At 37.7% G+C, this 27,553-nt stretch overlaps 2 protein-coding genes across 3 annotated transcripts; both read left to right on the top strand.

Annotated features, from left to right (window-relative positions):
• The first annotated feature begins 258 nt into the window (after nucleotides 1-258).
• Nucleotides 259-17,609, top strand: yaf2 (YY1 associated factor 2). 2 transcript variants are annotated; one of them, XM_052120827.1, is made up of 4 exons: nucleotides 259-385; nucleotides 684-809; nucleotides 11,587-11,739; nucleotides 16,422-17,609. In XM_052120827.1, exons 1-4 carry the CDS (start codon nucleotides 360-362, stop codon nucleotides 16,663-16,665), a joined length of 549 nt encoding a protein of 182 aa, XP_051976787.1. In that variant the 5' UTR covers nucleotides 259-359; the 3' UTR covers nucleotides 16,666-17,609. The 2 variants fall into 2 exon arrangements, with proteins under 2 accessions (XP_051976787.1, XP_051976788.1); XM_052120828.1 differs by having other exon boundaries at nucleotides 276-414; nucleotides 16,422-17,608.
• A 118-nt stretch (nucleotides 17,610-17,727) lies between these two features.
• On the top strand, nucleotides 17,728-27,316 carry gxylt1b (glucoside xylosyltransferase 1b). The gene is made up of 7 exons (XM_052120826.1): nucleotides 17,728-18,525; nucleotides 21,774-21,960; nucleotides 22,257-22,388; nucleotides 22,808-23,059; nucleotides 26,275-26,398; nucleotides 26,495-26,667; nucleotides 26,877-27,316. Exons 1-7 carry the CDS (start codon nucleotides 18,212-18,214, stop codon nucleotides 27,036-27,038), a joined length of 1,344 nt encoding a protein of 447 aa, XP_051976786.1. The 5' UTR covers nucleotides 17,728-18,211; the 3' UTR covers nucleotides 27,039-27,316.
• Nucleotides 27,317-27,553: the final 237 nt, after the last annotated feature.

Below are 27,553 nucleotides of genomic sequence, written 5' to 3'. Positions count from 1 at the left end.
CACGGTGTATTTTTTCTTTTTCTTTTCTTGTTTTAACGCTCAACAATGATGTTGAAGGAACTTCTCATTTGTTGGACAGAAATAAAAAGTGTATTTCCAAGTAATTTAGGAGGGGTGATGCACCGACACCTCGCGGTCACCGCGCTCGGTGAATCTGGGGTGAAAAAGTGAAGCACGACCCGTTTACGTAAACTCGACGACCCCGACTTTAGAGAAAATAAATCAGCACTGGATTGGGCGAGACCGCTCACGTGATCACCGCTGTGCTGGAGTTTCTTCGACAGCCGGGAGCCGCGCGCAAGAGGACAGAGCGCGAGAGGCGGCGGTGCCTGCAACACTTCGCATAAACTTTCTACAGCATGGGAGACAAGAGGAGTCCGACGAGGTAAAACCATAAACCACAAACTCCCCCAGGTGTGGCTTCAATATACTCGATGCGCCCATCTCAGGGCTTGAAACAGACCATTAGTCTGAGTGTGTGTGAATGAGAAAGACGCAACAGAGTGGCCACCATGGCGGACTGCCTGTTTTATGAAACTAAGTGTCAAATGATTTAAAAAAAAAAATACAGCTTCGCGCGCACAGGGCTTGGGCTAACTTGCATGGAAAATAACAAATGAGTGTGTCGGAGATGCCTACGGTTCGATATATGATGTTCTATGTATTTGTTTTGCTTTTTGAAGGCCGAAACGACAAGCGAAGCCCTCCTGTGACGACGGCAACTGGGACTGCAGCGTGTGTACATTCAAGAACAGCGCCGAAGCGTTCAAATGCATGATGTGCGATATCAGGAAGGGCACGTCAACGAGGTGAGCGCATTACGATGTTTATATGGGATACCTGGCTTGGGAGAAATATGTTTATTGGTTGTGGCACAAAAGCTAGCGAACTGCCTATCAAAACAGGGTTTTGGGTGTTTATTTACACGTTCGAAGGTTCCTGCCTATGATGACCAAAGTGCTGTCTATGTAGGGAACTCATTAGGTTTTGGGACATAGCCAGAGTTATATTTTCTTTTCTTTATTTGTGTATTTAGAATTATTCAATTGATATAACTTTTGCTATGTTTTGCAATCAGGGTCACATTATTACAGAGCTCTGTTATAATGTATGTGTGTACATATATACACCCGCACACACTGGCAGCCAAAAGTTTGGAATAAATGTACAGATTTTGCTGTTTCAGAAGTACATTGGTACTTCACAAAAGTGGCATTCAACTGATCACAAAGTATAGTCAGGACATTACTGATGTAAAAAAAAACCAGCACCATCGCTATTTTTGATAATCTAGACAGGTCCCATTTCCAGCAGCCATCACTCCAACACATTTATCCTTGAGTAATCATGCTAAATTGCTAATTTAATACTAGAAAATCACTTGCCATTATATCAAACACAGCTGAAAGCTATTTGGTTTGTTAAATGAAGCTTAACATTGTCTTGTTTGTTTTTGAGTTGCCACAGTATGCAAAAGACTGGCATGTCTTAAGGTCAATATTAGGTCAAATATAGAAAAAAAGAAACCGCTTTCTCTAGAAATGTGTCAGTTAATCATTGTTTTGAGGAATAAAGGCAATACAATGCTTGAAATTCCCCAAAAGAACTGAAGATTTCAAACAAAGGTGTCAAGGACAGAAAGAGATGTGGAAAGCCAGATGTACAACTAAACAAGAGGATAAGTTCATCAGAGTCTCTAGTTTGAGAAATAGATGCTTCACATGTCCTCAGCTGACAGCTAAATTGAATTATACTCACTCATGACCAGTTTTGTGTACAACAGTAAAGCGAAGTCTCAGGGGTGCAGGACTTGTGAGAAGAATTGCAAAGGAAAAGCCACTTTTGAAACAGAAAAAGAAAAGGTTAGGGTGGACAAAGAAACCGAGACATTGGACAACAGATAATTGGAAAAGAGTGTTATGGATCTTAACCCCATTGAACTTTTGTGGGATCAGCTAGACTGTAAGGTGAGTGAGAAATGCCCGATAAGACAGCCACATCTATGGCAAGTGCTACAGGAAGTGTGGGGTGAAATATCACCTGAGTATCTGGAGAAACTGACAGCTAGAATGCCAAAGATCTGCAAAACTGTCATTTGCTGAATGTGGAGGATTTTGTGATGTAATATTAATAGTAATTCTTCACGTTTTTAATGTCCTGACTATACATTGTGATCAGTTGAATGCCACTTTGCTGAATTAAAGTACCAATTTCTTTCAATGAGAGCAAAATCTGCACATCATTCCAAACTTTTGTCCGCCAGTGTGTGTAAATATGTGTGTGTGCATATATATATATATGTGTGTGTGTGTGTGTGTGTGTGTATAATGCATGTAATGTGTATATATATGCATGCATGTGTAATATATGTATGTGTAATATGTGTATGTGTAATATATGCAGATATTACATTATCTATTATGCGGTTGGTATTGCAGATTAATTTGGGTTTGATTCAGTTTATCTGTAATAGTTCTCAAAAATGCATTGTTGCATACATTTAAAGTAGATTAGTTGTTGTAAGTCATTTATGGAATCAAACAGCCAATAAGCAAGAACTGCACTGTACTGTCACATTGGGGATAATGCACATAACTTAGTGGGCTGCAAAAGTATCTCTGTAAATGAAATCAGAACTTGGTTTTGGAAGCAGCACTTCGATTTTCAGAAATCTATTAGATGTTTAAATGAGCAATCTCAAAGTTATATCATCTGCTACATTTTAAATATTAAGTTTGCTTAAACTCAAAGTTCAAGTCATAAATTTAGCACTTATCACATAATCTTGATTGTTTTCATATAAAAAAGATAATGTGGCATTCAAATTAGCATTAGGTAAAGTTGTTCTCCCTGTTTTGATTTAAATGGAGCTATCCTGTGGCAGAGACCCAGGTGTAATGGGCTTGTATTTTCTCACCTTCATCTCATCCATCATAAAAATCCTCTTTGGCTGTTTTGGAACAGTCAGGGACTGCGTCGGCAGACCATTATTTCCCTTATGTCATGAAGATGAGATCAGGCCAGGAAGTAAAACATTCCTTATCGTCGTTTAAAAGCAGATGATAATGATGATTGCAGATCTCGGTTCTCAACAGTACCAGATAACGATTGTTTTATAGTGGAGTGTTTATATAATTCAGCACTTCTATTACAAATTTGAATTACCACTGCTAAATTAAGGTGTTGTAACATTTATTTGGAGCAAACTAATATTAGTTTTCATTGCAAATCTGTTTGTGGGATGGCAGAGGATGGCAAGATTTGCTGTGGGGGTGGGGAGCTGTCACCCATCCAGGCCAACACAGCAGCTGTTGTCCAGACGGCCTGAACTTATTTGCATTCAATGGCTTAATCAAGAACACAGTCATCAGAGAAGGCATCATCACATCAGGATGCATACACAGATACACGCTCATATCCACAAATAAACTCATGGTTGCGCATCTGCCCTGTTATAATGCCTTCGAGACGGCTACGAATGATGAGTTTTAATGATGATGTCCCCTCGACTGTGTGATAATTACAGGTCGTTAATTTACGAGTGACTGCACCAGAAATGAGGACTTCATTACACATTCTTAAAGGAGTAGTTTACCCAAAAATAAAAATTCTGACAGTATTTACATGCCTCATGTTGTTGGTAACCTGCATGACCTTTTTCTTCCATGGAACTCAAAATTAGACCAGAATGGTATCCTCAGTCACTATTCACTTTCACTGTATGGGAAAAAAAAACATTTAAAATGAATTATGGGATCTCCATTTTTGGGTGAAATGTACCTTTAAACCTTAAAAGTGTAGCATTTTTCTCTATATTTCTCCAAAAGAACAGTATAACAAATTAGACTGCTGTATTTCATGCTAGATTTACTGCGTATTAGTATGCATAAACGCAAAAGAACATGCTTTTTTTATATTGGTACTGACTGCTGCTTTCATCCCTGTTATCCTCCTGAGCATGCAATGAATGTGAATGATGATGAGCTTTTTCGTTTAGATTGCAGTAGCGTGCAGCGGACAGCAGATTAATGTTTTATGAGGCTATGATTTAGCCGAGCCTGACTGATGTGTGGTGAATGATACAAGGGTTAATTTAGATCACGTTTTCAGAGCATCTCATAAAAAATGTCATTTCGGTTCAAAGAAATCAGTGGGCCGTGTATCTTAGGCATGTTTTTCAGCATAACTGGATGAGAAGAACCGAATTTCCCAATCAAATCATCGTATTGTGTGGAAATCACCACAAGAGAATGGGTTCTTAATGCTTTGCCATTGGCGGCTATATTTGCTCCTGTTCGAAGAGTGATTTGTTTACCTAGTTGTTACCTTGTGCTGACAGACTGACAGTTAATTGATGAAGCTGCTGTGCTTAATGTGGAGCATTTCAGGTCATTCCCTCGCTGACCCCGAACCAGCCGGCAAACCTCTAATTTCAATGTACTGACACACTCTGCCACCCAGCGAAAATAGTCACTCTTCAGGAAAGAGAGATTATACCACTCAATTACCACAAACACAGAGAGAATGTCCCTTCACACCAGGCCGGTTTTTACTCAAGCCCTTGCATGATGACAGATTGAGCAAAAGAAGGCTGCATTATGTTTTGTTTCACCAGGCAAGCATAAGAGTTCTATTTGACTGGACACTAATGGATATTTGTGTTGTCACAACTAATTTAAGGCTGTCAGTTATAATTTGTTGACTTAAACTGTGCGCTCTAGGGGTATCGTGGAGAGATTTGGATGCATCATCCTTCATAGCTGTCATTGTCGGTTAGGTGATAACAAATGAAAGATTTAAATTATGAATGATTACTGGGCAAAACATAAATCTTACCTGGACTCCGACTCAGCAGTTTCATTTTTTCAGTAGTGACTTTTCTTTATGCTCAAAGGTGCGATTTAAATGTGATTTTGCAATGTAGTAGGGATGTGCTATAAACAACATATTTTCAGAATTGACTAGTCGGTGAGTTGCCTGAATAATTGGTCAGAAAATCCTTCCTAAGAAAGCATTGAATTATGTTTGTATTAGGGGCGTAACTGTTCTCAGTAAAAACCGAAACGTACGGTTCACCAACCACGGTTCGGTAAGCATTTGCTCCGCGGTTCATCTCTAGTTTAATAACGCATCTGGATAATACAGTTTGGCGAAGAAAATAAAGCGCCAAATAGACATGCACTGTTGTAACCTCCGCTAATGCACCTGTATGGCTCTGTAAATGGACACACTCTGCTTGTGTTTCATGTGGGTCAACTTTCTACAGAGAGAAGCTGACTTAACTGTTTGTTAAATCAGTTGATGACATCACAGTTCTGCATGCGTTAGTTGGCAAAATGGCAAGCAGAGAAAACAAGCTGCTAGAGAGAAGCCCTGCATCATTTAAGTCTCCTGTCTGGGAAATTCTTTATGCAGTAAATTACAACAGCAATGTTTAAAAAAACAGGTACTGTTTCAGGCATTGCTCGATGCGAGTGCCATTTACTGGTAATACATCAATATTTGATTAGCTATTTACACTGACATCGCCTGAGGATATATAGTGTGCGGTGTGCACAGAGCCGCAGGTGAGCCCAAAACACACTCCCTTCTGTCTTTGAGGCACTCGGTGCTAGTTCGGACAGACATGAAACGAGAACTAAAGCACTTTGGGTGATCATAGCCAAAGTTATGTTGCCCTATTCCATTGATGAAGATGTGGGATTTCAGTGTATGATTAAAATACTCGAGTCACGTTACGACATTCATTCTCGTATTCATTTTTATAGCAAGTTGAGTGAAGGAACTAAGTGTTTTATCTTCCTGCTATAGAAGGGAAAACCGCTGAGTGAATTTGCTGTTGTTTCTCAACTGTTGAGAAAACACATTCTTCTTAAGTAACAATGACTGTTGTCACCTTTGTTTTCCTGGCAAAAGTCATAGTTTTGATACAATTAACCATTGTTTTACAACAGTAATACTGTAGATTCCATATAGTAACCTTGGTTTTACTATAGTATTGTAACCATGTTAATTGTGTGATTACTATGATTTTACTACACATACAATTGTTTAAACTATGGTTACTGAAGTAAAACCATGGTGATTTGTAGTGAGGGCAAATCTCTTCAAGTGTCTGTTACCAAATAGAAGATGTTTACTTTGTATTTGGCAGTATTATAATTTTTTCCCTGAACACAACAAATACTGAACTGTACCGAAACGGTGACCCTAAATCCGTGATGCAAACCTAACCGTGATAAATTTGAACCATTACATCCAAAGTTTGTATAGGTTCACATGGAACCAATAAGGGGTGTTTACAAAAGATGCATCCTTGTGTTCAGAAACAGCTAGACAGAGTGCAATGGAATGGAATGGAAGCAGGGGTCTCAAGACACATTTTTAAAAGTTGAGACGTTGTCCTAAAAATGCAACACTCATGGTGGAGAAATGCTCAAAATGCACTGCACCATCCAAAAACATCCCTTGTAATGTGTATGGCTGTGGCAACTGTGCTTTAAAAGGGATGAATTTAACAATGCAACTTTTCCAAGAGGTTTTAACCATGTAAACTGTCCAACAGCATAAGCACAGCACACTAGTTCACCCTCTCTAAAAATAAGTAAAACATATGGGAAAAGATAAACTAGTAGATAAACTAGTCAACCTCACTAATAGAGTACTTGGTTATTGGACAATTAGCCAACCATTCCTACACTGGCGTTTTAAAGTAGCAAAGCGGCACGTAAAATCCTCTCTAATTGCATGTGTGCAGAACCCCTGAGCGCTGCACTGCAAGCTCTTGTTTCTTTGCCCACAAAGGCAAAACTAATAGCGTTTGTGAAAATATTCCCAGCATGCCACTGCCAAACAAACCAAAAGCCACATAAAACAGCCACATTACCCGGTAATTACAAGAGCCTGTTATCATTTATTAGAGATATTTCTGCATATCGTTTGCAAAACATGCAAAGGCACATATTCTGAGTTGACTATCTCAAACAGATTGACCTCATTTTGATTCAGATACAGTTCTGGGCCCTTGATGAAAGAAGGAAAAGATGGAAACTGAAGCAAGAGAGAGGCATGTGGATCTGGTAACACTATACAATAAGGCTGAATATGTTAACATTAGTTAATGCTTTAGTAATCCCTTTAAATAGGGATATTTATTTACTCACGCTCATGCTGTTATAAACCTAACTGGCTTTCTTATTCCATGGAACACAAAAGGAGATAGTATGCAGTACGTAGTCTTAATCACTATTCACTTTTATTGCATCTGTTTTCTGTACTATGAAAGTGAATGTTGACGGATGCTGTCATTCTGCTTAACAGCTCCTTTTGTGTTCCACATAAATCTATTCCTTTAGCTAATGTTAACGGATGCAACCGTAATGTAAAGTGTAACCAGAAAAGCAAATGCTTGGAAAGAACAGCAGAAAACAGTGTGAAGAGGAGAGGAGGGAGGCAGAGGGCCATCTGTCAAACATGGGGGTTTGGCAGTGGAGCGATGCATGGAGCAGCGTGGAGACTGCATGTTCACACAGTGTAGCGCATTAATCTTGTTGTCCCCTCCCATCACTCTAGCCCCCCGAGTACACAATCATCCCTAGTACAGTCATTACGCCATTACACAAACATGCAGATATGAACACATCTGAGAGACTCTTGGCTCAGAAAATAAAGCCCTTGTGTCATTCACTTTTGCACAGTAATTGTACAGTGAAAATTATTTTGTTTTTGCAATAGGTTTCCTTATCCAAGCATTTCTGTAAGAAAAGAGGCCTTTGTAGATGTTTGCAATCATGTAGCAGAGTGCTGGCAATACCTGCATTGAACAATCTTGAATGCCTTATTGGTTTTATTAAATGGTTTTACCCAAAACTGTTTAAACAAACTGACAGAAGTTATCACCTCGTAGATTAATTTGGCGTGTAGCAGTCCATTTATAAGTAATTTGTTACAAAATATATGAAGGGAGTATACGGTTGTTCATTCAAATGTTGATGTAATAACTATTGCTTAATATGCAAACAAGTTTTGTTTGCCAGTAAAGAAATCATGCCTTTTTGACCACTTGTTTGATTCATGGCTTATTGGTTAACACTGGTGGTAACTTGGTTAAAAGAATTTGCCAACATTTGCATCCACAATCCTTCTGCTAGAAGATATAGTCCCTGATCTGTAAACAAAGGTTTGTTTTTGGCATCTATATTTGCTGTGTAGTGATGAACTGTAGCTAGGTGAACAGGTGTTTCAATTCATATCTGTTACAATAGATAAAGGCAGTGTTTACAAAGAAACACTGGGCTCTGGCACTTCTGGGTTGTTTTGGATTAACCAGCCCAGCTGTTAACATGATTTTAGTGTGATAACTTACTAACCTTTTATGTGCATTTGTAAACACTGCCTTTATCTATCCGATATTAAAACCTCAGTTGCCATGACAACGTAACATAAATTGGTTTACGCTGATAAATCCCTGATTTTGTCACACTAAAATCATCAAAAACGTAATGACCTTGACACCTCATAGTCATTAAGACTCATTCTTTTACCAGCAGAAAATTAATTTGGTGTGCCCTGGGCTCTAACAATGTCATCATGGCCAAGATTACTGTAATGAAATGTTCACTGGCTCCTCTTCCTTTTGGAAAGTGCTGGAAAGTGCCAGTAACAGATGAAAACAACAATACAATCCAAATATGTGGGCTGATGAGAGAAATGGAGAGCAATTTTTACAATACAGGCCAAATGCTGCTTATAAGATAAAACAGGTTTGGCCAAATAGTTCAGAAAGAGCCTACATGTATTGATTTGCTCTAAAGAGGTCATGATATGAGGAATACAATTTTCCTTGATCATTTGACATATAAGAGGTCTTCGTACCATAAAAACCTACTGTAAGTATCAGAACTTAAAACTTCCTCCTCCACTGCAAAAAAGAGCATTTATTTAAACCAAGCTGCCAAGATGAATCGTCCTCTGCTTCCTCCACAATGTGACTTCACAATGCGGGTAGATAGACATTTGCTGGAGAAAGCAGGTCAGTCAAGAGCAGAGAGCCAATCATAACTGTGGGTGTTTACTGTCAAGTCTTAATGGAGAAACGGCACCAAAACAAAGCGTTTTTGACCGAGGGCCAGGAAGGTGAAAAAATTATCATGTTTTACAAATATATATCATGTTTTACAAATATATGTAATATTATAAGTTAACAATCAAGGAACATATTAAAAGATTATTAAAACTGCAGCGCTGCTCTTATCCAACATTGAAAGCTGCTGCCCTGAAGAACCTGGAAGTGCGGTTTCCTGCTGTTTATTGTTACAGTAATATCATCTTTACTGTCTGTTTATCATGGCTTGAGTGCTGTATTGATCAAACAGAGCAGTATAATTTATTAAATGGTTCTTTAGAATACTTGATTCTGAATTGTTAATCACTGTATTCTGCAGTGAAATATTTTCATATACTGACTGCTAAACTATGTTTGACAGTTGTCCTTGCTAATCGATTTTCTTCAGATAGTATACTGTATTTACAAATTATATATTGATTTGAGTTGCATTGTTTTTGTTAGTTTTTTGTAAGTAGCCATATAATAAGTGGGATAATGTACAGTCAGCCAGTCATTATTGCAAAGTATACCCAATATTGAATGACTGACTGACTGTGCATTATCTTTATTATATCAAAGGCATTGAAAGCTACAATAGCAAAAGAAGCAAATTAATAGCTAGGATTATATACAGCTTGGTTGCATATATATGTGTGAGACAGAAAATGAGTCCTTTCATAAAATCTCTCTCTCATGACGAAGCTTCCTAAGTAAGCAGGATCAGCCGCTATTAATTCAGATTATTTTGTCTGGCAAAGAGGAAATGTAACAAAATGTAATAGATTGATTTCCTGTGAATGGAGATTCTAATAGTGCTAAATGTGAAGGGTGTTAAGAGCCAAACAGCAAGCATCCTGCTCTTGACATGCAGAAGGTAGATAGTTTGCCAGACCAACAACTAATAATGGCTGTTTTCACTTGCCTTATCCCCAATTTGGTATGCCCAAATCCCAATGCGTTCTAAGTCCTCGTGGTGGCGTAGTGACTTGTCTCACTCTGGATGTCTGAGGTCAAATCTCAGTTGCCTCTGCGTCTGAGACAGTCAGTCCACGCATCTTATCACGTGGCTTGTTGAGCGCGTTACCACGGCGACATAGTGCATGTGGAGGCTTCGTTATTCTCCGCAGCATTCACGCACAACTCGTCATGCGCCCCACCAAGAGCGAGAACCATATTCTAGCGACTACGAAAAGGTTACCCCATGTGACTCCACCCGCCTTAGCAGTTGGGCCAATTAGGTTGCTTGGGAGACCTGGAGTCAATCAGCACACTCTGGATTCGAACTCACAACTCCAGGGGTGCTAGTCAGTGTCTTTACTCGCTTAGCTACCTAGGCCCCCGTAGCAGCTGTTCTTGACATTAAAGCAATGATCACAGTTCTCTGCACCAATCTATTGACAGGAGTTGCCCATGTGCGCTCATCTGAAATCAATGTTGTAGTTCATGTATTACCTGTAATTGCTGCAGCTGTCAAGTTGTTACTTATGATATCAACTTCTGATGCAGTCATATGATAAAAGCTTTACAATATCCTAACAGACATTTATTAGTAGGACTTAGCAGTTGCTAATTGGTCATGTACACCCATCGCTCTTTGAGTAACTTTTTACCTGTTTTAAAATCCGCCAGACAAAAATCTTAGAAAAGCAATAGCACACCTGTCCTTAACAAGCTGCACAATTTGAGGTACTACTCAGAACCATAACATAGAGGATGAGTTATGCAGAGAAGTTAGCATGAAATGGAAATTGCCACCAACTGTTTTTCCATATCGTGCTATATTTCCAAGTAAAACGGCATATTGAACAAGAAAAAAATGAAGAGAGGGGAATTAATTTTATCCATGGGTTGTTGATTGAATTGTGAAAAGTGGGTGTTGCATAACGGAAAGGAGGCAGACCTGAGTGCAAGTTTGCAGTCAACATACATACACACCCCCTATCCACCGTGACATTTTGATAACAAAATTATGAGGTCAAAAAACTATTTATACAATAGTAAATATGCAAGGATGAATCGTTTGCAATTAAGACAACTAACGCATATTAATCAAATAAATATGGTCAATTTTGATTTTATTTTGACTTTAGAGTTAGGGGTTTGATAAGGTCACTAAGTATGAGCATTAGCAAGCACCATAAACAGTCTATTGCATGTTGAAACGCCGCAAGCTATTGGTTGTGCATTGTGTTTCTCTTTGAATTCCCAGTGTTTTATCTTCCTGCTATAGAAGGGAAAACCGCTGAGTGAATTTGCTGTTGTTTCTCAACTGTTGAGAAAACACATTCTTCTTAGATTACTCAATGTAGGCAAGATTACTCAACTGGCTTCCACTCTTGCCTGTTTTAACTTGCTGTTTCCCACACAATCCTTTTCATCAGGCCCTATTGAGTTTGGATCATGTCTTCTCGATTTGAAATCATTTCCTTTCTCACCTCTCATCCATGCCTATTTTCTAAACTCTTTTTTTTTTTCCACAGGAAACCTCGTCCTGTTTCCCAGCTTGTTGCCCAGCAAGTCCCACCACAGTTTGCTTCACCCACACAGCCCAAAAAAGAGAAAAAGGAGAAGACCGAGAAAGACAAGAACGAGAGAGAACCAACACTGAAAAAGAATAACCACAAGAAAATGAGGTGATACAATTTCCTGTGTTCTGGAATTTTCTCCACAGATCCTTCACCCTAAACAAATTAAGGGGAGGTGGCTTTTGCAGTTTACATAGCAGGTATCTTACTATATGGAAAAGTATAATTTATGTTTGCCATCCTTTAGAAAACTATTTGAATATATATGATTTTTATGTCTGAGAAAAGAGTATCATGCAAGCTGTGATTGTTGGTTACTGCACATTTTAAAACCAAATGAAAAGTTATTTGGTAATTTAGTGAATGGGCCAATCCATAAATGTTAAAATACTAACTGTTTTAAAAGTATAGCCTAGGCCTGTAGCGATTATTAAATAATCATCTGATCGCAGTTATTGTGCATTTCAAATTCTAATCACATTTTAATGCCCAAAATAAGGGAATTCTAAAGCGAATATATCCACCAACGACAGGTTTGTGTGTCATTCATTTGAACTCTGAGCGTCACAGCAGAATCTCTGGAAGAACACGTGAACCGCTTTTCAAGCGCTCTGATGTATACGTCGTCAGCAGAGGTCTGCGCCAAACTCCCATGAAAATATAAACGAACAAACATAAACTTTGATAGTGAATACAAAGCTCTCCTTTTTCACTTTAAACGATCGTGTAATGGCAAATGTTACTGGTTATAGTGGGTTCGTACACACAATAGCCTAGTTCCAACCACCTTAACGCTATTTTGTTATCGACAACGTGAAAATGCGAAAAATAAAATTGTCTGTTAACGTGGTTTTAATGTGATATAATCACTACTTAACCTTTTCTGTGTAAAGTTATATCCAATTTTACAACTTCGTTGCCATGACGACGTAATGCTGTAAACCCTAAAACAACTGTAAAAACAATGATTTAAACCATTTTACAGCTAAAATAATACACATATTTTTTACAGAAGAATGTATTAAGTTATTAGCTTCATATTTCTGCCTTTTATCCCTCCATAAATTTCCCCATTCACTTACATTGTAAGTGCCTCACTGTAACCTTGGTTTTTGCAATGATGTCATCGAGAGTATAAAAACCTTGGAGATCTTTCTAAGCTTTGCTTCCAGTGACAGTATTTGCTGCATCTAGTTGTAGTCCTGCAGCTCCCAGGTGTAGCCTCGCTGCCCAAGGAATTAACATATGTACCTGAACTTTGGCCATACAATCTCAATATCGCTGAACGAGCTGAGATTTTTCTGTATTCCATCGAGCACTTTAACGGATCCGAAGGAGACCACTGAGCAATCTGCGTCTCACCCATTTGCCTGCAGAAATGAAGATTTCTCTTCCCGCTTCAACCGAGTTGACTTCGCCTATTTATCTGCCAACCTGCCGTGAATCAACCGATGTACCACCGCTGTCATCACCCGAGCATCGAGGAACTGAGTCGGAGTCAAACGACAGACGAATACACATTCTACCCGTGTCCTCACATGCCTCGAGTAAGAGGTTTATGTCTTGGCAGAAATAGATTTTATAGTGTGTTACTTTTGTGTATCACGGTTATTGCTTGTACAGTTTATGGACCGCCGAGTCCACTCATTGCTGCTATTAATACTCAAGGTATTATTGTAACTTACTGAGATTTGCCGCGTTGTCGTCTAACCACGTTGGACTGTATGTACATTTCCGCCATCGCGGATGAAAACGGTACACTGAGTTTATCCATTAAAGAACTAACAACCATGGCGGACGGATTACAATCCGTTCACTGCATCTCTGAGTGATAAAACTAACGGTTGCCCATGATCACTAAAACTGGTGCCGTCAAAGCCCCGCTTTGTCCCCAAGTTATCGTACCAGCGGAGACGTGTGAAACATTCAAATAAAGCCATATGTGAATGCATATTGCTGATTATTAACAATTAAATTACGTTATAATAAGGGTGTTAATTGTCATCAGTTTCATTCTGTGATCCCGTTAGGGCTGAAATGATTAGTTGACATTATCGACAACGTCGACAATAAAAAAATAATTGTCAATAATTTGTTGTTGTCGAGCAGACGTTTGATCTCATTAAACGCAACATGAGATCATCTGAAACACTATTGATGTTCGTGCCTGAATTAAAAAAGGAAGAAAACGCAACTAACAGTCCAAACACACTCCAAACCATCCAAACAGCCTTAAAGGTAATGTAGATTGCAGAGTATGAGGGAATTATAGTACAAAAAATCTAAATAAGTAAATACAGAAGCAGTATTTTCCTGACATGAAATAAAGTGGAACCTTACCATGGCGTTCCAATTGAGCAAAACTTTCCTGCCAGAGCATCTAAAAAGGTAACACCCCGTCATTATATCTTAAATGTATCCTTTTATTAAAGTTCAAATAATAAGGACCCAGTTGTGTAAATAAGCACAAACGCTGAAACTGGCATTTCTCTGTGCGGTCAGTGTCATGTGGAAAAACAGCGAGAGAGAGTTTCAAACTTAAACCCTGTCCTCTCACGCGGAGACACTAATCCCTCGCACCTGCTTGCTGCAGCTAGATTATAACATGATGGCTTGCGGCTTAGTGAATCATAATATACTGTATGAGTTACGGTGTGTATCGTATCATAAATAAATTCTGTGAAATGCTGCTCTATTAAGAGGTTGTTTTTTTTTTTTTTTTTTTTTTTTTGTGAGTTAGAGTTTTCCAATATAAATATCTAAAACTCCTTCTGCACATTTACTTTAGGAGCTATACGGCAGAAGAAAAAATTGTTATCGGAGAATGTTGAATGATATTTAATACATTTTCATATTTAAAAATATTTATAAATCCTTAAAACAAGATGCATTTACCTTAAAAACAGCATATAAGATATTAAGTATTTTATATTTGAAAGTATATTTTGTCTTTACTTAACTGGCAGAAGTACGAACAAGTGAAAAAATACACTTATATTCAAGATATTTACTCTGAAAGCAGGTCTAAATATCTTATGTTTCTTAAGTAAATGTATCTTGCTTTAAGGATTTGTGGCATCTAGGGCAGAGTGAGGCTGGGGAGATGAGTGGTGAATGAGTTCCACCTGTACGCCACACCATTCTTGCATTCCAGTGAGGAGCGGCAGGAGTATTTAAGGAGAGAAGACGCTTGGAGCCGTATATGTGTGTTTGTGTTAATGTGTCTACTGAAAAGCAAGGCTGTTGGGTGTTGAATGCTTTTAGTTGGTGTGCTGAAAAGCAAGTTTACGTTTGATGTAAACTGAAAAGTGGTATCGTTAAAGTCTTACGTTGGAGTGTTCAACCTGTCCCCACTACCTCCTCCCGTTGAAATGCAGAGGGTCTGCCACAATAACCTTTTAAGTCGAGGCACAAGCTGAATCGCTTAAGAGCTAATGATTAATTGTTGCAATAATCAACCGAATAGTCAAATAATCATTGTAATAATCGTTAGATTAGTCCATTTATCAAAATAATCATTAGTTGCAGCCCTAGATCCTGCCATGTCAAATACAACTGACAAATATTGAGTACATCTTGGATAACTTTTTATAAAAAAAAAAAAAAGTTTTGAACCTAAAGCACCCAATACAGACACGGATGCACAAATGTGGATATGTTCTACATGTCTAAAGCATATAAAGAAAATAAACTAGTCTTGATCAACTCACCAGAAACCATGATTCAGCTAATAACATTTTAAAATATAATCTACATGCACAATAAACAACATTAAAATTCATTTAAATCTCTAGACTGAGAAGTTTTTGCATGCTTCAATAAAAATGTTAAAATCTAGTCATAAGCATATTTCCATTAAGTTTTTTTTTTTGTTAGTTATTAAAGAAACGTACATTTCATCCCATACTCATTCAACTCCTCGATACACGCATGTTTCTGCAGCTCACTCATCATACTCCTCGGTAATCCATGGCAGACTTCGACAGTTAGTTGGACCAGCTCATTCGGTTCTATTTTAGTTGAACACGACCAAAAATCTGACTTTCCATTCTGCCTAATTTGATTAGTTCAGTCTAACTTGATCATTTCGAACTTGATCTCAGGCTACTAGTCATCTGCATTTAGCCTTGTTTAATATGTTGTTGCTGATACACAAGTTAATGAAATTCAGATTTCTTTATAAGTTCTTAAAAACTCCCACACAACACTGGAACTAGAAAACGAACATATATAAAAAAATGTAATGGTAAAATTATCAATTAAAAATGCCCACTTAATTCTTGAGATATTCATTTGCAAAAAAAGTTTTAAATAATTCAAAAATAACAGAAAAAAAAAAATGGCTACTGCCATTTAATGTGTCCGCACATTGCAAGTCCTCTGTAATCCTCTGCAAACTTTTACAATTTGTGGGACTGGCTTATTCGGTTCTTTTTGAGTCGTACAGTTCGACGTACTGCGCAACAAGTTCAAGTAATTCAGCTATGCGCCTTGCATTATCAAACGTAACTAAAGTTAGTTTCAGTTCGATTTTGTTGACCGGTTATGTTTTGAGAATCGGCTCAAAAGAATGATTCTTACAAGAATCGGGCATCACTAAAAAAAACAATCTTAATATCTTGACTTTTTTCTTCTCATGTAAATGTATCTTGTTTTAAGGATGTTTAGATATGTTTACTGGAAAACAAGACTGAAAAAATACTAAATAGGAAAGGTTTTCTTTTTTGTACCCAGTGGAACGCTGGCTTAAGACAGGTCTAATTTGTTTTCCATTTTTCCCTACCTTACAGGCCCAGGTTAAAAAATGTGGACCGGAGCAGCGCTCAGCATCTGGAAGTGACAGTGGGAGATCTAACAGTTATCATAACAGACTTTAAGGAGAAAACTAAGCCCTCTTCCGGTTCTTCCTCCAGTGCAGCATTTGGAGATCACCACAGTCAGAGCGGATCCAACTCCGATAACACAGAAAGGGGCATCTCCAGATCCTCATCTCCACGAGGAGAGGGGTCCTCACTCAACGGGGAGTCTCACTAAGAACCCTTGGATTATGAATGTTACTTGTAGTCATCTGCATTTAATATATCCATTTAGCCCGAACAGACACAGGAGCAAGTTTATGTACGCTAAGACTTACCAAGACAGACTTAACAATACAAGCCATCTCTCACTACTACCACAACTATAGGATTTCCCAGGATATGGTTTTCCTGGTTTGTTACAATGCCCAGTAGGTCATCTTGAGATAAACTGTAGAGTTTTTAAGCAACTTTGTGTACAGAAAAAAATGAAAATAAATTGACAATTCTCGATTTTATTTCTGTATAGCAGCAACATTATGTGTAGTATTATGAATCAGATCACTGTTGTCTGTTCGGATTTAGACATTGACATCAAGTCTTGTTCTCTTTACAATCATGGCATCATTTGTAATCTTCTTTTAAAACACAATCTGTAATTGCTGCACAGTGCAGTTACACAGTGGTTGCATTCTGGGAATTAGCCCTGAGGTTAAAATATCTTTGTGGTTAAAAACATGTTGAGTCAACTGGCATGTTATTGTGAACACATTTACTTCAACATTAGTGAAATGTCAATTGCAGCAGTTCCATATTGTAACTTTAATACACATCAAATGCATTAGGGGGTGAGCGTTAGGCCATTTATTAATAACTGTGACAAAACAGCACTTCCTCGCTTAATTTTTAATTGCACCTGCTGGTACTTGGTTTGGTTTTTTGAAGCAGAAATTCATTGTTCGCCTATTCATGTCATTTTGGACATTCGTTATGGTATATTGCACCACTTTTGCAGCTAGTTGTTCTACCAGCGCTGTTTTGTGTTAGAATGTCTTTTATATAATTCTGTTAATTCCAAAAGACAACTTTTATGACTTGAAATGAAAAATGTATTTGTAAGAGGTTGACTTCATCCCCTACTTAATGATGGACAGTGCTATATAAATATATTGCAGTATAGGAAATATCTCTTAATAAAGTTTAAGGTTTAGACTCCTGTTGTCAACCAAACACATTTATTTCACTGGAAAACTGGGATTGAATGGCAATCCCAGTTTTTTCTTTCTTTTCTATACTCTTAAATTCACCTGGTTTAATTTCTGTAAAACTCCTATGCATGAGGGTAATATTCACTGTGGGCCCTCCAAGCGTTTCATTTAACTTTGCAGTGGGGAGTGATGCAAAATCTGGCACATGAGTACAATAACACTATGAGAAGGCGTGTTCCTTAATTTACAACTCCCTACAACAGTGTCTAACACAATCTGGTCTTTTATTTCTAAAAAGAAATTGCCTTGTACAGCAGCAGGAACTTTTTATGGATGTTCTAGTCAAAATAGGTCAAGCCATAATATTGAGCCATAAAACATACTAATAATTGTTTTTAATATACTCATACTTGTTTAGTTTCTGGCCACCATTTTGTTACTTTTTTAATTAATTTGAGATTACACTTTGAATTTTTTTCCCTTGACATTTATAATGATGATTCCAAATGGTAACTTAAAAGATTAAGTATTGAGGAATAAACCTTAAAATGGCTTGCCATAGCAGGAGTCTTTCTCATGCCATTGGGGGAGAACTATGTATGTGGGGGATGGTTGTGGTCTTTCGGTGCGAGTACACAGATCCCCCCTGACTCATATCAAGCGAAACCAGTGACCGTATGCTTAAGAATGCGGGTATATGGTCAAACATTTGGCGTATGTGTGGTTATCGCACTTTTATCTTTACTATTTTTGTTCAGTAGACGTGATGTACAAAGTTATTCGGCCGGCGTTAAGGTAGTTACGGAGCCTCAGGCACGTTCCGTCTCGAAAAACTTCAATGGAGCAAAACCAAAACAACGACACACCACGACTGTATCACGCAGATTCGGGTAATCTGATTTATCTCAATTTGTTTTACAGGCATTCTAGTTAGCGTGTATTTTTCTGTTTAAATCTGTGCGGGATTAACAAAAAATAAGACTTCATTGAAACTTAGAATTCCAGTTTATATGCTGTTAGAAAGTTACATTGAAGCATTATGTGACAACACTGAAAGAATTAATGACGTAATCATAATGCATCAAAATGTGACATTCGATTTCAGTTTATGATGCAGCAGTAGCGAACTGTTCTACCGAAAGTTTTCTGAACTTTGAATTTTTGGCGTCATAAAAACAGGAAATGTCCATTACTCATGGTATCCACATCAAAGAGAAACGATGCATATGACAACAGCGAGAGTAATTCCACACAAACTTGAGAAACTCTTTATGGTGGAAGGTGTTCACATCACACCTACCTCTGTCAGTTTCATTAGATGTTTCATGTGAGAGTGCTACCAGCAGCACTAACACAACAGAAATAGCCAAACCAGGCCACTCTCATATAACACCAGCGTTTCTCGTGAAGTGTTGTGAAGAGCTTTGAGCTAAAAAGTGTTATAAATGTCAGTTCAAATATCTCAACTTCATAGACATGACTGAAGGTGACAGTCAACAAGAATGTGAAACACAGCCTGGTTTTAGCTGATATTTTCTGTCGATATTTTGCTCGTCTTACCTACATTTTCACTTGGCCCACTACGTGCGCGCGTGTGTGTCCGTGCCTGAACCATATGGGATTGTTTTAGACCAATACCGATTTCAGAGGGGGAAAATTCACCGATTACCGATATTTTTGACGATATAATTCATTTTTGAGCCGGAATGAAAACAGACCTTTTCTATGTGGATTGTGCACCGATATGACTATACAATGGTACTCAGAAGTCTGCTTTATTTTTTATCAAATAATATTCAACATTATTATTATACATTGTCAACAAATTCTAGAAATGAACACTGAGGAAAATAAAGAATAAATAAAAATACAATAAATAACTAAATAAACATCAGTACTGTTTAGTATTAATCAAATGCTATATTAATACTGGCAGTCAATTATGGGCAGGTTGTAAAACAAGAGTCAAGAGATCAGTGGTGTTACACCGTATTCTGCTATACAAGTTCAGCGAAAACATTCAACGGTGGAAAACCAGACTTTTAATTATTACATTTTATAAATGCAATTGTTCGGTTGAAGGGGGTACCAAACTGTGAATCCTGAATAAAACAATTTGGTGAATACATGTTTACTCCTTAGCTTCCAATCAACTGACAAGCAATGAAAGGAGCGATGTGGTTAACTAGTTAGCTATAAGCTCACTGTCACAGAGAGTAAAAGATGGACTTTATTTACTTTCCAGCATTGCGTCTTACCAACTACGTAACAATGTAGCATGAAATCAACACTCAACAGACACAATCCACCACCGCACTGTTGTCTGCTGAGCTGCAAAAAGATGCTCTGATGTTTACCTTTCAATCTGCTACATTACTGACTGCACTGACAAATTATAGCTGGCTAACATAGCATAAAGATGTGATAAACATGAGTGATATGGTTGCCAGGGACAGGGTTAACGTTATATTGGTTATATTGAAAAGGGAAAATGATGGGATCATTGTTTATTAACTTTCCAGTATGTATTTTGACAAACTAGTTAGCAACTTACTGAGAAGACACCGCTTAACTCCGCCCTGTCTGCAGAGCCATCGTCAGTTCAGAGTCAGCTCTGTAAACAATGTCGGTGCGCATTCTGCTGGACAGACTACATTATGACACCGATTCTAAAGCATTGTTTTCTGCCTTATATGTTCTGAAAATGTTTTTTATATTTGCGCATATTGGTAAAAATATACACCGGTACCGATAAATCTGTGAAAGGCTAATATCGACAGACCGATAAATCGGTCAGGCACTTGTTTATACTACATTGTGGGGACCAAATGTCCCCACAAGGATAGTAAAACCTGAGATCACATACCTTGTGGGGCCCAGCCCAGCTGCCCCCATGAGGGAATTGTCTTATTAAACATACTAAACTATATATTTTTGAAAATGTAAAAAGGTTTCTGTGAGGGTTAGGGGTAGGGGATAGAAATTATTGTTAGATCTGTATAAAATCCACAAAATGCATGGAAGTCTATAGAGAGTCCCCAAAATGATATAAAACAAGTTTGTGTTTGTGTGTGTGTGTGTGTGTGTGTGTGTGTGTGTGTGTGTGTGCTGGAAAAAAAATTAGGTTTCTCTCTTTTTAGTAGAACATAGGCCTGTACTTTCATTCTGAAGGAAACTGTTTAAAAAAATGTAAAAATAAAAAAAATGTAAAAAACAAAGTATGTGGCCCACAAAAGATGACGTTTAGTCCAAACGCGCCCATGCAGAAGAGACAGATTTTGGCTATTTGTTGATTTTAGGTGGCCAAATGAATCTTTAAAATATTTGAAATATTTTGGGATACAGTATATATTTTATATTACGAATACATTTAATGAAAATACATTATTTTATTTTTGCTTCTGTATACTATGCTTGTTTTGATTTCTATCCTGATAATTCCCCCACATGGGAAAAAATGAAATCGCTTAGTTTTGCTTATTTTGGGTGAAACAAGTCCCTAATTTTTAGCTTGTTTTTTCAAAAACAGGTGCCTTGTTTCTCAAAGTGAGATCTGGAAACACTGCAAATGGTATAACACCCAACCTTAACACAAATACTGTCATTTAAAAAAAGAACATTATTAACCGCTCTTTTATATTGTTCAAACCGGTTACCATTTGAGACGGAACCGGAACGAAAAACTACAGTTTCTGCTCGAAATGGAAATTAATGAAAAACATTTTTCAATCCCTAAAGATGTTTATGTGTCAGAAAATGAGTTTAATATTTAAGTTCTCTGTCACTAGTCATCTTCATAAATTTGAAAAACCTATTGTGAGCCAGCTAGATAATGTTGCTTTTGTTACATATTTAAATCAGCAGAATTCACATTGTTAATGTTTTTGTTGAGCCATGCCAGAATACAGAATACTGTACCCTCCATCTAACTAATATATGAAAAAGAATACAATCATGGAGTAATGTTGGTCTACATTTATCATGTATCACATGTACTGTACTGTATTGTTGCATTCAAGACAAAATACAATGCAGTTAAAAGTCTTATTCAATCCTTAATAGTGATGATGGCTGGATTTATGACTTTCTGTTCTAGCCTAAGTTTTGGTCTTATTTGTGTCCCTACCCATCCATCCAGATATGTTGAACACATAGTGACTTCTGCTGGACAGCAAGAGGCATTGATGCACCTGGCTGTGGTGGCGTGTGGACAGAGACATGGGGAAGCTGTCAACATGCTCAAGACTGCAGCCATGCTTAGCAGCCGTGCCATGAGATTTCACATCTTTGCAGAGGAACAGTTGCACACCAGTATAAAGGCAACAGTCAGTATGAGCCTTTTAGCTGCCATTTTTGACATGTGCATGCATATACCCTTGATAATCTGCATTAACAACATAAATCTGCATTTTGTGCCCTAGAATCTTTTTAAAGCAAGTCATCTTAAATTTTATAATTTTTATTTGATATGCAAATTCATGTAGTCATTGTGTGTTGACTTTGTTGTGCTACAACATTTAACATATATAGACTTCATATATCGTCTCAGTGTCACTTTACCACTGAGAAAGTAAAGAGAGTAAAGATTTACTGATTTCCAATCGATTTTCCTCTTGTGCAGTTGGATTCCTGGCCAGCTTTCATCAGAGTGAAATTCAGCTATGTTGTTCATCCCATTTCGTTCCCCCACGAGAACCATGAAGAGTGGAGTCAGCTTTTCAAGCCTTGTGCATCACAGAGACTCTTCATCCCAGTGTGTATCACTGCAATGTTAGAAATGGAAATAGCATGCTCAATTTAAAATATTTGAAACATGGTCTGAATTTTTGCTTGATTATGCGATTTTGAATTTTAAATATCTGAAAAAGTTACAGTGATAACACTTGAAAATGCTTTTTTCTCAATGTCAAATTACACCAAATTGTTTGGTGAAATGGCAGCCTAATTTGCATATATTACAAACTACTAGGCTACAGTGTTCAAAATAAATTTCTAATTAATGGGTGGCATTTGACCTTTTTTTCACTTTTAAAGGGGAAATGAGTAATAAAAAATGTATTTAGACGTATAAGAGGTTATTGTAGTATAAAACAGTAATTTACTATGGGATCTAACAGTTTGACAAATTATTTGTAATAAATGTTTCCCATTCCTGTCTTTTCTCCTCTATAGCTGATCCTGAAGGAAGTTGACTCTTTACTCTATGTGGACACAGATGTCCTCTTCCTGCAGCCTGTAGAGCTAATCTGGGGCATGTTGGCACACTTTAACTCCAATCAGTTGGTAGCCGTGGCACCAGAGCACGAGGAGCCTCAGATTGCCTGGTACAGTCGATTCTCCCGGCATCCATACTATGGAAAAACTGGCATCAACTCTGGTGTCATGTTGATGAATATGACCCGTATGCGAATGGCACAATTCAAGGTGAGAGTAGAAGGTCGGACACCAAACTTTCTTCCTCAATGTATTTGCAAGGAGGTCTAATATACCTGATAAGAGCTATCTGTTAGTATCTTAATGACAGCTGTTCAGCTGGTGGAAGAATGTGACCCATCTTTGCTTCATGGGCACTCAGTTCTGAAAAAGAAAATATTTGCCCACCAGTGTATATATATATATATATACAGTGCCTTGCAAAAGTATTCAGACCCCTGACCAGTTATCTCATATTACTGAATTACAAATAGTGCATTGAAATTTCATTCTGTTTGATATTTTATTTTAAAAAACTGGAACTCAAAATCAGTTATCGTTAGCTGACATTGTTTTTATGTTGGGAAATATAAACAAACAAAAAACAAAAAACTGAAATATCTTGCTTGCACAAGTATTCAAGCCCTATGCTGTGGAAGCTGCCATGTTACACCGATTAATGAAATTGCCCTAAAGAGGACACAGTTACTTTTCCATTGGCATCCACCTGTGAATCATTAAAGTTGCAATCACATTTTCTGGATATAAAGCCCTTTGATGAAGGATCATTGGATTCCTGTGAATCTGAAGGAAAATGAAGACAAAAGCGCATTCCACAGAAGTTAGAGATAAAGTAATACAAATGCATAGATTAAGGAAAGGGTACAAAATAATATCCAAGTGTTTGGATATCTCAGTGAGCAGAGTTGGATCAATAATTCTGGGTTAGGTTAAAAGGTTAAAAAAGGCGCTATATAAGTGCAGACCATTTACCATAATCAGGAAGTGGAAGCTGCAGGTGCACCACACCACCCAGGTACTGCCAAGAAAAGGCCATCCTCAAAACTCAGTACTCTAACAAAAAGGAGAGTTGTGAGAGAAGCCACAGAGAGGCCAACAATCACTTTGAGGTGGAGTAATGGTGCACCAGTCAACCATATAAAAAGCACTGCATAACGCTGGCCTGTATGGGAGGGTGGCAAGAAAAAAGCTGTTACTCAAAAAGTACCATCTGTAAGCACATCTGGAAATTGCCAGAAAGCATGTGAGTGACCCAGCTGGGAGAAGGATTTGTGGTCAGATGAGACCAAGAGGGAGCTTTTTGGCCAAAACTCAAAGTGCTATGTGTGGCTCAAACCTAACATTTCCTATGCCTCAAGACACACCACTATGGTGTTGGCAGCATCATGCTGTGGGGATGCTTCTCATCAGCAGGGATTGGGCAAATTGTTAGAATTGAAGAAAGAATGGATGGAGCAAAATATAGGTAAATACTGCAAGAAAACCTGTATGCTAAAAAACTGAAGCTTGGGAGGATATTCACCTTTCAGCATTACAATTATCCCAAGCATAAGGCCAAAGCAACATTGGAGTGGCTCAAGAACAAAAAGATAAATGTCCTACAGTGGCCCAGTCAAAGTCCTGATCTCAATCCTATTGTGAATCTGTGGCACTGTAGGAAAATTGCAGTCCACAAGCCTCACCCAACCAACCTGAACAACCTGGAGCAAATCTGCCGAGAAGAATGGAACAAAATCACATTGTCACTGTGTGCAAAGCTGGTACATATGACTTAAAGCAGTTATTGCAGCAAATGGTGGCTGGACCAAACATTAATGTGTGGGGGTTGAATATTTTTGCAAGCAAGATGTAATTATTTTGTATTTTTCATAAAAATATTTCCCATCAAAAAAACGATGTCACCTTACAATAATTGATTTTAAGATTAAGTGTTTTGTATAAAATATCAATCAGAATGAAATTTCAGTGTACCATTTGCCATTCGGTAATATGAGAGAATTGGTCAGGGTCCGAATACTTTTGCAAGGCACTGTATATATACATACGCTGGTGGCCAAATGTTTGGAATAATGTATGGATTTTGCTCTTATGGAACGAAATTGGTACTTTTATTCATCAAGGACATTAATAATGTGAACATTTCTATTACAATAAAAAAAAAAATATATATATATTATATAAAACTATAACTTCTTTAACTACTTCAAAGAATTCTCATCAAACAAATCCAATGCAGCAATGACAGCTTTGCAGATCCTTGGCATTCTAGCTGTCAGTTTGTCCAGATACTCAGATGATATTTCACCCCACACTTCCTGTAGCACTTGCCATAGATGTGTCTGTCTTGTCCCGGGCACTTCTCACACACCTTACAGTCTAGCTGATCCCACAAAAGCTCAATGGGGTTAAGATCCATAACACTCTTTTCCAATTATATGTTGTTCAATGTCTGTGTTTCTTGCCCATTCTAACCTTTTATTTTATTTAATCTGTTTCAAAAGTAGCTTTTTCTTTGCAATTCTTGCCATAAGTCCTGCACCCCTGAGTCTTCTCTTTACTGTTGTACATGAAACTGGTGTTGAGCGGGTAGAATTCAATGAAGCTGTCAGCTGAGGACATGTGAGGCGTCTATTTCTCAAACTAGAGACTCTGATGTACTCATCCTCTTGTTTAGTTGTACATCTGGTCTTCCACATCTCTTTCTGTCCTTGTTAGAGCCAGTCGTCCTTTGTCTTTGAAGACTGTAATGTAAACTTTTGTATGAAATCTTCAGTTTTTTTTGGCAATTTCAAGCATTGTATAGCCTTCATTCCTCAAAACAATGATTGACTGATGAATTTCAAGAGAAAGCCGTTTCTTTTTTGCCATTTTTGACCTTATATTGACCTTAAGACATGCCAGTCTGTTGCATACTGTGGCAACTAAAAAAAAAACACAACGACAATGTTAAGCTTCATTTAACACAGCCAATCACCTAAGCCATAAATGCCATGTGACTAATCACTCTGTATTAGAATTTGCAGCAGACAGACATACTATTGTATTATAATAATAGTAATTTTTTATTTACATGTTGTTTTCAATATATCTATATACACACAGCTACTTTTGAATGGTCTTCAATAGAGAAACATGCTTTTTGTATCTGCTATCAGGGGCTAACTGCTAAATTGATCAAGCTTAAACATTGAACTTGTGTGTTCGGCCTGTGGTGTTTTGAATATTTTATAATTCCATTTTAGTCCAGAAGAGGGTGGCAATGCTATCATTAAATGTTTTACTTGGCTACTTGGTTAAAGGCTGGGTTACAAACTGTTCTGCTCTTGTGTATGTTTTGTTTGGTATATTCAGTGTTTATATACTTCATCCCTATAATTTGTTAATATAATTAGAAATTTTGTATTTTTGACTGTTTATGTGGACAGAATGACATGACATTGGTTGGTCTTCACTGGGAAGAGCTTCTAATGCCTTTACTACAGAAATATAAGCTTAACATAACCTGGGGCGATCAAGACCTCATTAACATCATCTTCCATTATAATCCAGGTAGGCCTTTATGCATTGATTGTATTGAATCAACATTCTTTGTAGCCTCAGGGCTGTTCAAGTCTCAGTAACAGATGTGTATGTGTGTCCACCCAGAGATGCTATTCATCTTCCCCTGCCATTGGAACTACCGTCCTGACCACTGTATTTACGGCAGTAACTGCAGTCCTGCTGAGGAGGAGGGCGTGGTCATGCTACACGGCAACAGAGGAGTGTATCATAGTGACAAACAGCCTGCGTTCAAGGCTGTGTATGAAGCTTTTAAACAGGTGCGTTACCTGCCAGCTTTATCCATGCATTGGCTATAGTTAGATCCACCATCAAACAGAATTTATGAAATGACATCAGAGCAATTTGTTTATGGTAACTGACATACTGTAGGTGCAAAGAATCAAACTTTTCCTACATCCCATGCATGTTCCACAATGGTTATGCCTTTCAGACAGAGCTGACTCTCTTTTTTTCTTTTCACTGGCAGTACAAATTTGGAGAGGATCTTGTAAAATCCTTCTTGTTACCCCTGGAGGATGCGCTGAATGGGACCACACACACATACTGTGGGAAAGCTAGTAATTTATTTACCAGAGGACTTGGAAAGACTGTTAGAAGGATCCAGAGAATGACTCCACCAGGTGGCTGAGCTGTGATACTGTGACTTTAAAGCGTATAATTGATTCTCTGAGACTGGATAGAGCGCATGTTGTTCCAGTCGTATCTGTGCAATCTGTGAACTTTCCGTTCCAGACATGCAGGTTTAAGCTCCGACAACATAAAACGGGTAAAAACTGGATCTCAGCTGGAGTTTTTATATCTTAGCAAACTGACAAGTACATTTTTACAGATATCTGCGATGGTGCCGTTTGCTTCTTTTGTTAAATTGGTAAAGACTTTTTTTGAATGTAAGACACAAAGTGGGAAATACTTGAAAATGTAAATATGTATTTTTTGTGTTATGTTCATATAAATAAAATTAAATTATTTCACTATTGTCAGATTTAGACTTTGCCTTTGTTACTTCAATGTTATTTGAACAAATACAGTTTTCATTTGGAGAATCCTTTCAGTTTCAGAAAAAATGTAAGTGGGGAAGATGCACTGAAAAACTAAAATTATTTCTCAATTCAACCATAAATACACAAATAGGTTTTTACTCAG

The sequence above is a fragment of the Xyrauchen texanus genome, chromosome 47 (genome assembly GCF_025860055.1).
Source record: "Xyrauchen texanus isolate HMW12.3.18 chromosome 47, RBS_HiC_50CHRs, whole genome shotgun sequence".
NCBI classification, from domain to species: Eukaryota; Metazoa; Chordata; class Actinopteri; order Cypriniformes; family Catostomidae; genus Xyrauchen; species Xyrauchen texanus.
This window is presented reverse-complemented; position numbering and strand designations above follow the sequence as displayed.